This window comes from Platalea leucorodia (genome assembly GCF_965183815.1).
Source record: "Platalea leucorodia genome assembly, chromosome: W".
In the NCBI taxonomy this organism is placed as follows: Eukaryota; Metazoa; Chordata; class Aves; order Pelecaniformes; family Threskiornithidae; genus Platalea; species Platalea leucorodia.
Genome location: NC_138859.1, coordinates 18,126,383 through 18,143,081, shown reverse-complemented (window position 1 = coordinate 18,143,081; position 16,699 = coordinate 18,126,383). Strand labels below are relative to the sequence as shown.

General features: G+C 46.6%; 1 protein-coding gene across 6 annotated transcripts in view; it reads left to right on the top strand.

Moving 5' to 3' along the window:
* Positions 1-488: 488 nt before the first annotated feature.
* Positions 489-16,699, top strand: part of LOC309601621 (protein FAM219A-like) — a gene marked incomplete at its 3' end in the record, with an annotated part of 124,675 nt that continues 108,464 nt past the window's right edge. For 4 of the 6 annotated variants that reach the window (XM_082334762.1, XM_082334761.1, XM_082334759.1 and 1 more), the window contains exon 1: positions 489-674. In XM_082334762.1, coding sequence (XP_082190888.1) covers positions 615-674 — 60 coding nt within the window. In that variant the 5' untranslated portion in view covers positions 489-614. The remainder of the gene's footprint in view (positions 675-16,699) is intronic. The other 2 variants (XM_082334763.1, XM_082334760.1) reach the window with 1 other exon arrangement.

Genomic DNA, 16,699 nt, shown 5'->3' with positions numbered 1-16,699 from the left:
TCACCACAGCGCTATCACACGGGAGCATGGCATTCACCTTGCTACGATACCCGCTCGGGACAGATCCTTACCTGCCGGTGCCTGTTGCCCGGCTTCGCTGACATGGCAGCTGCCGCAGCGGCTCTCTGCCACCGGCCACTCCTCACGACAGCCCCACGCCTTCCCGACCAACTACGGGCCGGAAGTTGATAGCGGCAACCATGGCAACGTGCCGGAAGCGGCGTGCGGCCAATCAGGCCGTCGGTGCTGGCTATTCCTTCCCCCCCACCTCACCCCTGAGGGAAGGGAATGGTATGTCCCAGCAACAGTGGAGCAGACGCCTCAGGGAACTGAGCATCCGGGCCCCGGAATTATTGCTAGAGGCCCCGCCCTCTTCATGAATATGCAAATATAGAACGGGGCGGTAGCAGCCGCGCCGCTTCCGGGTGCGGCTGAGTCACTTCGGCGGCGAGTGGCGATGACGACGACGATGACGATGACGACGACGACGATGAGGCAGCACCGATGATGAGGCAGCACCTGCGGTGGGTGGCGGTGTCGTCTTTGTCGTCTCTCGGCGCTTGAGGAGTCTCGCCGCGTTCACTCTTCTTTTTTCCCGCCTCGCTTTCACCATCATGATGGAGGAGATAGACCGGTTCCAGGTGCCCGCTGTTCGCGCCGACATGCAGCTGCTGGTGAGGGGCGGGTGGGGCCGTGCCGTCTCTAGGAGCCGCCGCTTCGCCAGGGGGCTGGAGGGCGGGGGCGGCGGTGCTGAGGTCGGGCCCGCGCGCCGCGATCGTTATGTAAGGGTCCTCCCCTCAGCGTCCTTGCTGGGGCCGTGCTCATCGGTGGCTGCCCGTGGTCACGGCTGCCCACCCGGCCATTCCGTCGTACTCTTCTTTTCCCATTACACACACCCCCCCCCCCGCCCCCGGCATCTTCCTGGGTGCCGTCGGTAGCAACGGCGGAAGCCGCCCACGGGGACAGGCGGGCGGCAGCGGCTCTGCTTCTGCCTCTGTTGAAAGGTCGCTCCTCCAAACGCAGCGGCGTCCCGGAGCGCCCCGGCCTGGCTGGCGCATGGGGTGGGCGTTTCCCACCGCCTCGGCCGGTGGGCTCCAGCGCCGGGGAAGGGAGTGCCCCGGGGGGGTGGGAAGCGGCGGTAAGACTGAGGAGCCCGTCCGAGGAAGGACGACCAGCCAGAGCACCTGAGCAGCTGGAGGCGCAGAAGACTGGTGCGGTTCTAGTTGAGTCTTACAATATATGTGAGGTCTGGGGGAAGAATTAGACAGTGTTTGTGCGCAGTTTGGTCTGAGAGGTGCTCCCCAAGGACGGGATACTTGCACGGGATGGGTGTTAAATAAGTGTGTCTGGCATGAGTTGTGGTATGGACCTCCAGGATGCTCTCCATGGCTGATTTTTATAGCCATTGCTCTTAGTGCAAAACTGCTATTAGATACTCGTGTGAAAAATCCAGGTGTTTTGTAAAGAAACATCTCTGTCAAATTACAGTTTTGCTCACAAAAAATGTTTCATGTAAAAAAGCAATCTGTGAGGGGTTGTGGTTTGTGGGTTTTTTATTCCTCCCCCCCCCCCCCCCCCCCCCTCATGCCAGGGTATGTGTTTTTTCACTTAAGGATGTTTTTTTACTTCATAGACACAATTATACTTGGTTAATGAGCTCTGAAGAAGTTGACATAATGGTTACACTACTACATTGGGACCCTGGACAATCTTGCCAGAGAAGGAAGTGTGGGACAGGCTTGTGGGACTTTGTGGCTGCATAAATGGGCAGGTAGAGTGGTCCTGGGCTTTTGATAGCTTCTGAAATGACACTTATGAAGGAAGGCTAGCTGTCTGGCAGCCATGGGAGATGCTAGATCATCACCAAGTAGTCAAAGACTTCTTATGAGCATGTAGCTGCTTTGCTTTGATGCTATATGCTTGCTTGTGTGTGGTGTGCCCCAGCTGCTTTCTGCAGAACACTCAAATGTGTTTATCTGTTTGTTACCCATCTGGAAAAGGTTCCCTTACGTGTTCCTCTCTGCTTACTCCAGTCTGTCTCACTCTCTGCTCGAAGGTGCATTGTTATGTATAACTTTGTGTCGTGGTTTAACTACAGGCAGCAACTAAGCACCACATAGCCACTCGCTCACTTCCCGCCCACCCTGGTGGGATGGGGGAGAAAATTGGAAGGGTGAAAGTCAGAAAACTCATGGGTTGAGATAAGAACAGTTTAATAATTGAAGTAAAATAAAATAGTAGTAGTAATAATAATACTGCAATAATAATATACAAAGCAAGTGAGACACAATGTAATTACTCACCATCCGCCAACTGATGCCCAGCTCGTCCCTGAGCAGTGATCGCTGCCCCCCAGCCAACTCCCCCAGCTTTATATACTGGGCATGACGTCATATGGTATGGAATAGCCCTTTGGCCAGTCTGGGTCAGCTGTCCTGGCTGTGTCCCCTCCCAGCTTCTTGTGCACCGGGCAGAGCATGGGAAGCTGAAAAGTCCTTGACTGGTGTGAGCACTACTTAGCAACAACTAAAACATCAGTGTGTTATCAACATTATTCTCATCCTAAATCCAAAACACAGCACTATACCAGCTACTAGGAAGAAAAATCAACGCTATCCCAGCTGAAACCAGGACAGTATCCACCCCTTATTCCATACCATATACGTCATGCCCAGGTCTTACCCTTTCCAATACATTCCAATTAATCACCACCACTTTTACAGTCTTTTGATATATATACACACACAGATAACATTCCCTTAGTCTATGGGCTATCCCTCTAAAACGTTTGTTGAGTTCATTTAGTCCATGACTTTGGGCTTCATCTGTCATAACAGTCTTTCTGGGCAGGAGAGATGGTGTGTGGTGTTGGATTGTTGCATGCTGAAGTCAGTTCTGGTTCCATCACCGCTGCACTTTTTGCTCGGATTCCTCAAAGTTCATTCTTCATTAATTTGGGTGATTCTTACAGTATACTGTTGATATGGCGCATAGTAATCGTAGAAGTGATGAAATATAGTATTATATTGGTCGACAGCCGGCTGAACATGAGCCAGCAATGTGCCCAGGTGGCCAAGAGGGCTGATAGCATCCTGGCTTGTATTAGGAATAGTGTGGCCAGCAGGATCAGGGAGGTGATAGTGTCCCTGTACTCGGCACTGGTGAGGCCGCACCTCGAATATTGTGTTCAGTTTTGGGCTCCTCGCTACAAGAAGGACATTGAGGTGCTAGAGCGCGTCCAAAGAAGGGCAACGAAGCTGGTGAAGGGTCTAGAGCACAAGTCATATGAAGGAGCGGCTGAGGGAGCTGGGGTTGCTTAGTTTGGAGAAGAGGAGGCTGAGGGGAGACCTTATCGCTCTCTACAACTACCTGAAAGGAGGTTGTAGTGAGGTGGGGGTCAGTCTCTTCTCCCAAGTGATAGGACAAAAGGAAACGGCCTCAAGTTGTGCCAGGGCAGATTTCGGTTGGATATTAGGAAAACCTTTCTTCACCGAAAGAGTAGTCAGGCACTGGAACAGGCTGCCCAGGGAGGTGGTTGAGTCTCCATCCCTGGAGGTATTTAAAAGATGTGTAGATGTGGTGCTTAGGGACATGGTTTAGTGGTGGACTTGGCAGTGTTAGGTTAACGGTTGGACTCAACGATCTTAAGGGTCTTTTCCAACCTTAACGATTCTATGATGCTATGATTCTATATAGCAAATAACATCATTATACAATTCACTTCTTTGGCTATTCTCAGCCAAAATCAAATCCCCTTGAGGTACACATTGGACTTCCTCATCCTCCCGCATCACCCACCAAGTGCACCCCGGTCCCTGAGTAAAAGCAATCCCACAAATGGGTTTGCCTTTGCCTGAGGCAGGAGTAACCCAGACTGTCTTCCCCATCATGTTTTTTATGTGCACTACAGGGACTTTATCCCCTTCTACAGTACGTAAAAGTCCTGATTGGGCAGGGCCAGCTCGATTGGCAGATCCCCTAGTGTTGACTAACCAGGTGGCCTTTGCTAAATGCGTATCCCATTGTTTGAACGTCCCACCACCCATTGCTCTCAGTGTAGTCTTTAACAGTCCATTGTATCGTTTGATTTTCCTGGAAGCTGGTGTATGATAGGGGATGTGATATACCCACTCAATGCCATGCTCTTTGGCCCAGGTGTCTATGAGGTTGTCTTGGAAATGAGTCCCGTTGTCTGACTCAATTCTTTCTGGGGTGCCATGTTGCCATAGGACTTGCTTTTCAAGGCCCAGGATAGTGGCATGGGGCACGGGATGTGTTTCCAGCCATCCGGTGGTTGCTTCCACCATTGTAAGCACGCGGCGCTTGCCTTCGCGGGTTTGTGGGAGTGTGATATAATCAACCTGCCAGGCCTCCCCATATTTATATTTCAGCCACCGTCCTCCATACCACAGAGGCTTGAACCGCTTGGCTTGCTTGATTGCAGCGCATGTTTCGCATTCATGGATAACCTGTGCAATAGTGTCCATGGTCAGGTCCACCCCTCGATCACGAGCCCATCTATATGTTGCATTTCTTCCTTGATGGCCTCAGGTGTCATGGGCCCACCAAGCTAGAAACAATCCACCCTTCTGTTGCCAGTCCAGATCCACCTGAGCCACTTCAATCTTAGCAGCCTGATCCACCTGCTGGTGGTTTTGATGTTCTTCAGTGGCCTGACTCTTGGGTACGTGAGCATCTACGTGACGTACTTTTACAACCCGGTTCTCTATCCGGGCAGCGATATCTTGCCACAGTGTGGCAGCCCAGATAGGTTTGCTTTCCACCTCCGATGCTTTCCCACAAGACAACAGGACCCATCAGGGAACAGGGCATATTGCTTCTCATTTTCTGGCAGTTTATTATACGGTGGGGCCTCCTCAGCACACGTCACCTCCTCCTCCTCTGGCTATATTCCGAAATCTTTGCCTTCTGGCCAGTCCATGATCACTTCCAAGATTCCTGGGCGACTGGGGTTTCCTATTCGAGCCCGTTGTGTGATTAGTGCGACCCGCTTACTCCATGTAGCATCAGTTGCATGACGTGTACAGGGAATCCTCCCTTTGAACATCCAGCCCAGCACTGCCAGTCGGGGTGCCAGGAGGAGCTGTGCTTCAGTACCAACCACTTCCGAAGCATCTCGAACCCCTTCATATGCTGCCAATATCTATTTTTCAGTTGGAGTATAGCGGGCCTCGGATCCTCTGTATCCCCGACTCCAAAACCCTAGGGGTCGACCTCGAGTCTCCCCTGGTGCTTTCTGCCAGAGGCTCCAGGTAGGGCCGTTCTCCCTGGCTGTGGTGTAGAGCACATTTTTTACATCTTGTCCTGCCTGGACTGGCCCAAGGGCTACTGCATGGACTACCTCCTGTTTAATTTGTTCAAAGGCTTGTCGTTGCTCAGGGCCCCATTTGAAATCGTTCTTCTTCCGGGTCACTTGATAGTATCATAAAATCATAGAATGCTTTGGGATGGAAGGGACCTTTAAAGGTCATCTAGTCCATCCCCCCTGCCATGGGCAGGGACATTTTCCACTAGATCAGGTTGCTCAGAGACCCATCCAGCCTGGCCTTGAATGTTTCCAAGGATGGGGCATCTACCACCTCTCTGGGCAACCCGTTCCAGTGTTTCACCACCCTCATCGTGAAAAATTTTTTCCTTGTGTTCAGTCTAAATCTACCCTCCTTTAGTTTAAAACCATTACCCCTTGTCCTGTCGCTGCAGGCCTTGCTAAAAAGACTATCCCCATCTTTCTTGTAGGCCCCCTTTAAGTATTGAAAGGCTGCAATAAGGTCTCCCTGCAGCCTTCTCTTCTCCAGGCTGAACAACCCCAGCTCTTTCAGCCTTTCCTCATAGCAGAGGTGTTCCAGCCCCCTGATCATTTTTGTGGCCCTCCTCTGGACCATCTCCAACAGGTTTATGTCCTTCTTGTACTGAGAACCCCAGAGCTGGACACAGTACTCCAGGTGGTGTCTCACCGGAGCAGAGGGGCAGAATCACCTCCCTCGACCTGCTGGCCATGCTTCTTTTGATGCAGCCCAGGATACGGTTGGCTTTCTCGGCTGTGAGAGCATATTGCCGGCTCATGTCCAGCTTTTCGTCTGTCAGTACCCCCAAGTCCTTCTGCACAGGGCAGCTCTCAATCCCTTCATCCCCCAGCCTCTATTGATACTGGGGATTGCCCAGGTGCAGGACCCTGCACTTGTCCTTGTTGAACCTCATGAGGTTCACACAGGCCCATTTCTCCAGCCTGTCCAGGTCCCTCTGGATGGCATCCCATCCCTCAGGTGTGTCAACTGCATCATTCAGCTTGGTGTCATCCGCAAACTTGCTGAGGGTGCACTCGATCCCGCTGTCTATGTCGTTGATGAAGACGTTGAACAGCACTGGTCCCTGAGGGACCCCACTTGTCACTGTTCTCCATCTGGACATTGAGCCATTGACCACTACCCTCTGGATGTGACCATCCAGCCGGTTTGCTATCCACTGAACAGTCCACCCATCAAATCCATATCCTTCCAATTTAGAGAGGAGGATATTGTGGGGGACCGTGTCAAAGGCCTTACAGAAGTCCAGATAGATGACATCCATAGCTCTTCCCTCGTCCACTGATGTAGTTACTCCATCATAGAAGGCCACTAGGTTGGTCAGGCAGGACTTGCCCTTGGTGAAGCCGTGCTGGCTGTCTCGAATCACCTCCCTGTCCTCCATGTGCCTTAGCATAGCTTCTAGGAGGATCTGTTCCATGATCTCATGGGGCGATCGCTGCTCGGGGATGTGCTGGGCATTGGTTGGCAGGTGGTGAGCAATCGTGTAGTGTATCACTTGCTTTGTATATTATTATTGTATTATTTTACTATTATTATATTATTATTATTACTACTATTGCTACTCTTCTATTTCATTTTACTTCAATTATTAAACTGTTCTTATCTCAACCCATGAGTTTTCTGACTTTCACCCTTCCAATTCTCTCCCCCATCCCACCGGTGGGGGGGAGTGAGCGAGCGGCTGTGTGGTGCTTAGTTGCTGGCTGGGGTTAAACCACAACAGAAATATTTTTTATTTCTGGTACAGGCACATTCATATACTTCTGGTCTATATAAAAGTGAAACCGTTTCAGAGTTTTAGGTTCTGCATTAAGCCAGCTTGTAACATGCTGTCTGTAGGAACAAGAAGGGTGGTGATTATTTGGGGAGAATAGGGGATGTGGATGTCACACTGATATCCCAAAAGGCTCTTTCTAGCCTAAGATGTCTGTTGACTGCCATCTGAACTTCAGTGAGAACAGCCAGAGCGTATGAAGACAAAAATTAATGCTGCAAGATCACATTAGACATTGTCTGTGGGACAGAAGTGTCTAGCACTCTGGAGCTGTAAGGTTCCCTACACTGTTTATTTAGATTTCATTGCCAGGATAGGATTAATTTTTCTTTGGGTTGTTTTTGTTAGAGAATTCCCACCACATCCAGGAAAGCCATGAGCCGCTGAGCTCCAAAAGAAAGTTGACACTAACAGTCTTGTTTTGCCCTCACCTGCCTTATTGGTTCCTCAAGGAGGTGGCCGGTACCTTCACAGGGAGACCTGCCAGAATCTCAGAGGTGTTGCTGAAGTGTAAACTCAAAATTCACTTTTTAACCTTATAGATACAGGATGAATGTTTTGTAGTTCTAATGTTTGCCTCTGACCACCCAGGAAGCAAAGGAAAGACTTATACAGAAATCCTATTCCACAGTGCAAAGATGTTAAAAAATAATCAATTGAAAACAGAAATCTAAATCACTGATCTTGTTAGCGTTGCTTTTGTGTACTCACAGGGCTATCAGAGCCCTCTTCTTCTATGGGAAGAAACCTTGTTTCTACCAGAAAGACTATGGAAACATTAAATAGAAATCTAATATTCAGTAAGTTTACAACACGTTGGTTGCCTATAGCAACACGAGGGCACTATTGCCAGACTCTACTTAATTGAGACTGCAATTTTAATCAATATTAACAGAGTGCACATCCAAACAGAGGTTTTGCGTTGACACAGAGCTGACATTTAAGTACAACTATCTGGTTAAGGAACTATTTTTCTAACACGCAGACTTGGTTATTTAGATGAGCATACTTAAAGATACAGTATAGCACCACAAAATTATCATGTTCTTAATCAACACTGCATATAGAAAATTTGAACCTTACAAAGAACAATAATTTATTCTAGAGAAAAGACTTTAAATTTGGGTTTTCTACTGTCTGCCACCTCTTCCCTTGGAAAACAGAAGTCACTACTTAATTTCTTACATATAGCTCTTTCAAGAGACAGCAGGGATCACAGAAGCCCAGCATGCCACTGGAGAGGGCTACAGCAGGGCTTTCCCAATACATCAACATGATGACAGTTTTCACAATATGGGGGCACATCACCTTAAGTGGACCATAAGCCTCTTTCCTGAAAGTTTGGGCAAAAGCTCTTCCACTGACCAGAAAATTTTACTACTTTTGGCTCATCAGGAGGTTTCTGTGACTCTTACCAAGCTCCTAGATATTTTGGGACAGAACTAAAGCCTTCTACCACCAGTTGTCCAGGTTTGTCTCTTTTTCAACAGTTCCTTAGTAGAGAGAAGTTCACAGATAGGATAAATTAAAACAATTTGGAGAAGAGAAGAAATTTTTTTATTTTTTTTTTTAAAAAAAAAATCCTCCCTTCCAGCATACCACAGTGGATGGAGCTTGGATACAATTTTTACCTTAACCAGAGAAGAACCTTTCCTCAGGGCAAGGCCAGATAGGTGGAAACGATTTGCCAGCTGCAAAGAGCAATGCAGGCAAAGGGGTTATAACAGATGACATGAGCAGGTATGATATGCTTAGCTGGTGGCTACAGATTAGACACACACTGCCTACACACCAAGTCCTACACATGTGCTTTTGGAGTGGCCCAAAAACCAATCTTTTGATTTTTTTGCACAGCTACGCCAAAACAGCAAAACAACAGTTTACAGGAAGACTTTACCTTGCAAGCCCTGAAGCACTCCAGCTTACCCAAACTTGTCAGAGGCCTGCAGGTAGCAAAGGAACCACCACATATGCCTCCCCCATCCATTGGATAATTAGGCAGATGGCAAGCCTGCAACAAAGCCACCACAAGACAGTCCATACTCCTGTTCACTGGACCTTGTAATGCAGCTTCATTTCTCCGATCTAAATACCAAGTCCTGAAAGCTATTTCTCTTGCTCATTTTCTAGACAAGAGTAGGATTCCAGAAGGGAGCTGTTTGCATTAAAAATAGGATGTGTCACGTTAAGCCATTGGTGCATTCTGTAAAAGCTGAAGAAAAGCTTTTGAAGAAAACACTCCAAATTATTCTGGCTTTTCCTCTTGCTACTACCTGGCCTTTGCATTCAAGGGGCATTCAGCACAGTGAAGGCTACCCTGTGGTTGAGTTCCAGCGAGGAAAGTCCTGACCCAGCACCACAAGCATAGCTAAATCTGTAGAAACCCTTCTCTGAGCTACAAGAAAGAGATGAACTTCAAAGAGCAGCTCCTCTGGAGATCAAAAAGAATTCCTGCTAGTTGCTTTACCAGCAACTTTTAACCCAGCACCCTGGATTTGTTTTCAAGAGCTTTGGCAAAAGAGTTGCTCAATGTGCAGCAAGAAGCACAGCCTGACACTGGGGCTGGTCAGTGTCCTGTGACGTTTCCTGGCACATATGGCCACAAACTCATCTCTGGCTATAACACTCATAACTGTGACCATACAACTTGCTGTGGAACAAGTGACAGAAGCATGCAGAAATGTCGCATCAGGTACAAGGCAGCTAAGTTTACACATCCGTGTAAACGGAGCTTAACCACATGCTGAGGACTTTATTGAAGACTGGCCATTGCACTGCAAGTTTACAACCTGGTTTTCCTTAAAGTGAAAAGTGTGCGCGCTAATACTGCTAGCCAATGCACTATGAAACCCTTTCTGTTTTATCAGAGCAATGTCATGCAATCATTTCTTTTGATACTTACATTGACACTTATAGTTCTAATATTTCAGCCACTACAGTTACTACTGGAAAGGAAACATCTAGTAGCCGATGAAAGCTTGGTGCAGTACCAAAGCCAGCATCTAGTATCTGAGACAGAGTAAAAACTGGAGTGATGCTCAGCATCTCAAGTAAGAACTAATGACAGGAATATCCTTCTTATAAGGAGAAGTTACTGGGCTTCAACAACCCCAAGTAGCATGTAAGATTAATTTTGCTCTCCACTAGCAGCTGTAAGAATCTCAACCATTCCTTCATACCACTCTGGCAATAATACAGATTTCGAGGAAAGATGCTGCTCATCCCATAAACCTACCGAAGTTTGGAACAAAACCAAAAGATACAGGTTTCTCCTTTATGTCTTGTTTCTCAATTTGACTTCAGGAGCAGGAGTGGAGGAAACCACAGAGAGAGAAATTGAAAGAAAAACTTCCACATAACAGCTAGTGGGAGAACTGCATCAACACCAGAGAGGAAAAGCCTCTATACAAAAAGTCATAAAAGCAAAAGGGTTCTTTGGAATAACAAAAAATGATACCAAAGCTAGGACAGCTGGTCAAAACACCAACACATCATGGATTGCAACAGCAGAGCAAGATAGTCCTGACAGTTCACAAACACAACTCTGTACAGCTAGTACGAAGTCCCCTGCAATGGCAAATATCTAAGAGACTGGCACAATATGTTACCTTGCATATGCACAGTGTCTTTCCCACAGAGTTGACCAAGTTTGATTAGAGCCTCTTGAAGGTGTTGCAGTTTCCAGCATCCTACTACACCATGTTTTATTTACATATGGACTTTGCCTACTAATGACATGCAATTATCTCATTTTTGTACATAAGAGCTAAATACAAGGAGGAAAAGAGATCATTTTAAAAGAACCTCATGTTACTTTTCTTCAATGAGTGATGCTGAAATGTAACAGCTGCATTGTATTCTACCCTCGAAAGTCTGCTTTTGACCCATCATTTCTACAGAGCTCCTGGAGAACAGACCTAAGCTGCCATTTCCCTTGCTCCGTTTTAGTAAGAGAAGGCAGTATACAGAGTTATTATATTTAACCAGCACTCCCCACTCATATCTCAAAGCTACAAGACTGTCCATTTTCAAAAAGTGTCCAATTGCCATTATTGAAAGTAATGATGCATGGTGATACTAATTTGTTCCTTTAAGAAAGCATGGCTAGAGTAATTGATTTATTTCCACTAGGGTGTTCCTAAAGAAAAAGGAGCATAAGTACAACACTGATGGTGCATCACTTTTTAAAGCCTCGTTTTAAAGGCTGAAAACTGGACTTAGGACTTCGACACTTGTACTCGGCATATAGACACACGCAAGTCTATGGGGCTGGATGGGATCCACCCAAGGGTACTGAGGGAGCTAGTAGAAGTGCTCACCAAGCCACTTTCCATCATTTATCAGCAGTCCTGGCTAACCGGGGAGGCCCCAGTTCACCGGAGGTTAGCAAATGTGATGCCCATCTACAAGAAGGGACGGAAGGAGGATCTGGGGAACTACAGGCCTGTCAGCCTGACCTTGGTGCCAGGGAAGGTCATGGAGCAGATGATCTTGAGTGCCATCATGTGGCACGTGCAGGACAACCAGGGGATCAGGCCCAGTCAGCATGGGTTTAGAAAAGGCAGGTCCTGCTTGACTAACCTGATCTCCTTCTATGACAAGGTGACCCGCTTAGTGGATGAGGGGAAGCCTGTGGATGTTGTCTACCTGGACTTTAGTAAGGCCTTTGACACTGTCTCCCACAGCATTCTCCTGGAAAAACTGGCTGCTCATGGCTTGAACAGGCATACTGTTCGCTGGGTAAAAAACTGGTTGTATGGCCAGACCCAAAGAGTTGTGGTGAATGGAGTTAAATCCAGTTGGCGGCCAGTCACAAGTGGTGTTCCCCAGGGCTCAGTACTGGAGCCAGTTCTGTTTAATATCTTTATCGATGATCTGGAGAAGGGGATCGAGTGCACCCTCAGGAAGTTTGCAGACGACACCAAGCTGGGCGGGAGTGCTGATCTGCTGGAGGGTAGGTAGGCCCTACAGAGGGATCTGGACAGGCTGGATCGATGGGCCGAGGCCAATTGTATGAGGTTCAACAAGGCTAAGTGTCAGGTCCTGCACTTCGGTCACAACATCCCCATGCAATGCTACAGGCTTGGGGAAGAGTGGCTGGAGAGCTGCCTGGCAGAAAAGGACCTGGGGGTGTTGGTTGACAGCTGGCTGAATATGAGCCAGCAATGTGCCCAGGTGGCCAAGAAGGCCAATGGCATCCTGGCTTGTATCAGAAACAGTGTGGCCAGCAGGACTAGGGAAGTGATCGTCCCTTTGTACTCCGCACTGGTGAGGCCGCACCTCGAGTACTGTGTTCAGTTTTGAGCCTCTCACTACAAGAAAGATATTGAGGTGCTGGAGCGTGTCCAAAGAAGCTGGTGAAGGGTCTGGAGAACAAGTCTTATGAGGAGAGGCTGAGGGAGCTGGGGTTGTTTAGCCTGGAGAAGAGGAGGCTGAGGGGAGACCTTATTGCTCTCTACAACTACCTGAAAGGAGGTTGTAGCGAGGTGGGGGTTGGTCTCTTTTCCCAAGTAACGAGCGATAGGACGAGAGGAAATGGCCTCAAGTTGCACCAGGGGAGGTTTAGATTGGACACTAGGAAAAATTTCTTCACCGAAAGGGTTGTCAAGCATTGGAACAGGCTGCCCAGGGAAGTGGTTGAGTCCCCATCCCTGGAGGTATTTAAAAGACGTGTAGATGTGGTGCTTAGGGACATGGTTTAGTGGTGGACTTGGCAGTGATAGGTTAACAGTTGGACTTGATCCTCTTAAGGGTCTTTTCCAACCTAAATGATTCTATTCTATGAAAGGGACAATTCCTGCCAGTTAAACCTCAGTACAGATGTTTCATAACACATTTTCAAGAAGAGTTGGACTTCCTGTAACTCCTTTACCATACCCATTCCCCTTTATCCTAGCGTAGTGATTCAGATTCCGGTTTTGATCAAACTTTTGACACACACAGATTTACAGAAACTGAATCACTAGCTAGCAGTTTCTCGTAGGCTCAGTCCTACAACTAAGACGACACTACAGCATTTCGATGACCCAGGCTGTTCTTATGCTAAATCAATTTTGCCACTGGAACAAAGCTGTCCCACAGATAATACTGGAAGTGTTGTTGCAGAGGGGAAGCTATGCTGACAGAGCTGGTCCCTGTATGGACACAGGAGCACTGTACATTTCTCTGTACACCTGAGACCCCTACTCCAAACGACAAGCCAAGCCAGCAGGGGTGAACCTTCACTACTCTTGTCTCATCTCTGTGATCACCAGCAGAGACCCCTTTCCATGCCCCAACTGACAGAGCAGCGCCTGTAGAAGCCCTTTGACTATGTGGTATTCAACTGGAGGGTCTGCTCTGGCCATCAGAGACAATGTATTTTCCATTTGCATCACATGCATGTGGATGGGAAGAAAATCATGCTTTCATACAAAGGAGTGTATTGTTTTCAGAAGCGTCAGTCACAAGATCCAGCCAGACAAAAGTTTTACAATGCCATTGTTGGTCAGGAACACTCCTATTTCTTTTTTCTTCTCAATTAACAACATGCACCCTGTGCAATGCAGACACCTCTCCCTTTCTCTCCAATTTCTCAGAAGGTCAGTCTGCTCAGACAGCTCCTTGGATGTTCAGGTTCTGCAGACTTCAGAAATTTGTCTTTTACCACACCTCAAGCTACTTGCAACAACCGACCAGAAAACAAGTTTCAGATTAAAAGTTAAGCCCCACAATCGAGTCACTACCAATGAGGATAAACCCCATGAGTATTCAAGTAATACATTCCTCTACTGCATTAACTACTGAAGGTAAAAGTCTTTATACTCAGAGATTTCTAACCATGGCCACAAACATTAGGACTTGACTTATGGGACTGCTCTACTCTACTCATACAGAATTCAAATATTTTCTGATAAATGAACATCACCGCTATGGTTCCTGCACATTTTGTTTGTTTGACAGTCTCTCAATATCAGGACCACTTCGAGCATCAGACTGGGTTTACTGGGTTCTCAGTACTTCTCTCAGTGATTTTTTTTTTATTTTTTTAAGATATGGTGACCTTAAAGAACATCTCACACCACTTCAGAGCAAGGCAGCAATAATCATTTCAGTCAGGAACTCAGCTAGCAATTCAGCAGAACTGGGAGGCTGAGCAAGAGTGGATTTGAATCCCCTTATGTCCTCATCTCTAACAGATATTAGACCTGCATGCTCTGACATGCTCTGAGAAGTTACTTTCCTAGAACTAGCTTGGCTCAAAACATGGCAAGTCTCATCTGCTTCCCTTGTCCCATCACTACAAAGTCTGGTATAAGACTGGTACATCAGCCAAAGAGTCAAACCAACACAGTTCACTGTCTGGGGACATGATTTAAGCAATACTAGCAAAATAATCACATTTAAGGAAGCTGAAGATACTCAGTCCACCAGGAAAAAAGATCATCTACTGGCCAACCATAAGAGAGATCTGTTTGAAAGCAAGAAGCAGGAGAGGCCACCACCAAAGCAGGCCATCTGATCCCAGCTCAAAAGCTCTTCCGATGCCTGTGGCAAACTTAGTGAACGAACAGACATCATTCGCCCCCTCTTCAGCTTTACTACTGAAAATAACACACTTTTCTCAGTCCCTAACTAAGAGGGCTTTGCAGCTCACTTTGTAAAAGCAGTTTGGATATAGCCAATATACTTGGCATGTATTGAAGAGAACATTTCTTCCCAGAGAAGTGATAAACCTTGTTATCCTGTGAATCAATGGTGGATATGTCCAAAAGCAGGTACTCTTTGAAACTGAAGAAAATTTCCACCTATAATTTAATTTGCTCTAACTTGCTATCCTCAGAGTCAAAGCAGAGAAGCAAATGCTTGCTTTCTATTACATGTTCCAAAATGGACATCAATCCATTGTACAAGATTACACTTTAAACCTCAGAAAGAAGAATAATGGTCAGGGAGACCACACAGGGTTAGAGCTGGAAATGACGAATTTACTAGTTGCAAATGGCCACATCACTACAATGTCAATTTTATAGTGACAGACACAGAATAACCTCACAGGGACCTTATATTCAAAATGGCACAAGACTTCACCGAAGATGCATGGTGTGTGCGAGTGAGGGGAAAGCGGAGATGCATTTCTACAGACTGTCTGTGGAAAGTGACAGATAATTGATCTGCGTAGAAGCCAAAATACAACTACTCCAGCCAAAGTCTTAAAATGTCTGGAAAAAACAGGTACACCATCATGACTGACTGACTCCCAGTCCTGCCGTTAGTCAGCTCCCCTCTTAATCTCCTGCCCCACAAATCAAACCAGTGATGCAGTCCCTTCCTCTTTTCTTATCAGGTTCAGTCTTCAATTTCACAGCAAGGAAGATGCAACTCCAGAGAGGCTGCATAAGTCTTACAGTCCCGTGGGTAAGCTGAGGGCTTTCCTTGAATGAAAGCTTTCAGAATTAAAAGGTATGTGTTATTTCCCTCTCTCACCCTGGCATTTCGCTCATCTTGTCTGACTCCTTACAGACCTGCCTCTATCTACTTGCAGAGAGATTATACAGCTATTTCTGTAGCAGAAGTTGGTGTCTGAGTAGACATTAATATCAAGCTACAGATAAGCTCCTGGGAGTTATGTAAGAATCCCAAGAGAAGAATGCGCAGGATTAATTCTTTGTAGAGTTCAGTGCCCTTTTTTAAACACCTTCCTTCACTCAAGAAGAGATTTCCAAACATACTGATAGAACAACTACATATAAGATTTTGTGCAAAGAAGTGGAGGAGAAGAAGAAACGGCGTGCCTGCAGAGACAGTGCCAGCCACAACACACTCCCGTGTGCTGACAAGTCATCCTCTAGCAACAGCAGCCGCATCCCTCACCACAGCCATTCGTGAGCCTGTGCTGGAATCACTGCTGGAGTTTCTCCCTGGCCTGGGGGGATAATAAAAATGCTCCTGTACCTCTGCACCAAAGGCCTGATACAGGGCAGGGGAGGGACAAGACAACCCCAATGACAGAGGACTTAAGTATTCAGGGAGATCATTTTTAGGCTACTGCTATAAATGACACAGCAACATATCAAAACAGGCTGTATAACTAAAAGCAGCACTATCTGAATTAGTTCAATTTCAGAACCCATAGTACTGCGACATTACAAGTCTCGTACTATAGGCATTTACAAAACATATAGCTGTGTAACCCCTGGGCTACATTACAATGAATATACATAGGGATGACATTTTCATTTTAGAAGCTTTTTCCTTCTAGAAAGATGAGTTTCTTGAGTATCTATACTAGAGACCTAATGTTATATTAACATACTCTTCCTAAGTCCCACGGGTATAACTTTTCTTTTTGCTTCTTAGTTACTCTTGCTTTTCTGTTTTCATGTTTTTCCCTAATTTAGGGATGCATCAGACAAAACAAAAGGTTAACACATAGCACAACTTCCCTAGGATAAGACAGTCAATATTTTACAAAAATAAAGAATGAAGATTTTATAAGCATGCTGAATACTCATACTGTTCACTAAAATGATAGTTCATGTTTTATAAACTATGTATCCAATAGAAAGTCTAGTTTTTTTTCTTTTCTAAACATTCAAAAAAGCTGTATAGAAATGCA